The sequence below is a fragment of the Eimeria mitis genome, genomic scaffold (assembly GCF_000499745.2).
Source record: "Eimeria mitis Houghton genomic scaffold, Emh_scaff826, whole genome shotgun sequence".
Taxonomy (NCBI): Eukaryota; Apicomplexa; class Conoidasida; order Eucoccidiorida; family Eimeriidae; genus Eimeria; species Eimeria mitis.
Genome location: NW_013576068.1, coordinates 11,745 through 12,014, shown reverse-complemented (window position 1 = coordinate 12,014; position 270 = coordinate 11,745). Strand labels below are relative to the sequence as shown.

The 270-nt window shown below is 61.1% G+C and overlaps 1 protein-coding gene across 1 annotated transcript in view; it reads left to right on the top strand.

The window, feature by feature from the left end:
• EMH_0023210 (uncharacterized protein) overlaps window positions 1-270 on the top strand; it is a gene marked incomplete at both ends in the record, with an annotated part of 3,861 nt that overhangs the window by 3,096 nt on the left and 495 nt on the right. The window contains one exon of the mRNA XM_013502088.1: window positions 3-270. Within this exon, the coding sequence (XP_013357542.1) occupies window positions 3-270 (268 nt within the window). The remainder of the gene's footprint in view (window positions 1-2) is intronic.

Sequence of the window (270 nt, the reverse complement as noted above, 5' to 3'; positions counted from 1 at the left end):
CCTGGGGGGCAAGAGAGCCTGCTGGCAGCAGCAGCAGCAGCAGCAGCAGCAGCAGCAGCAGCAGCAGCAGGGACTGCAGCAAGAACTGCAGCAGCAGCAGTTCGCGATGAGCTGCTGCAATGGAGACGATCCAAATCTGCTGCTCGCGCTGCAGCAAATGCAGCAGGAAGAGCAGCAGCAGCTCCCGCATGCAGCAGCAACAGCAGCAGCAGCAGCAGCAGCACCCTCAACATCATCATCATCATCAGCAGCAGCAGCAGCAGGAGCAGC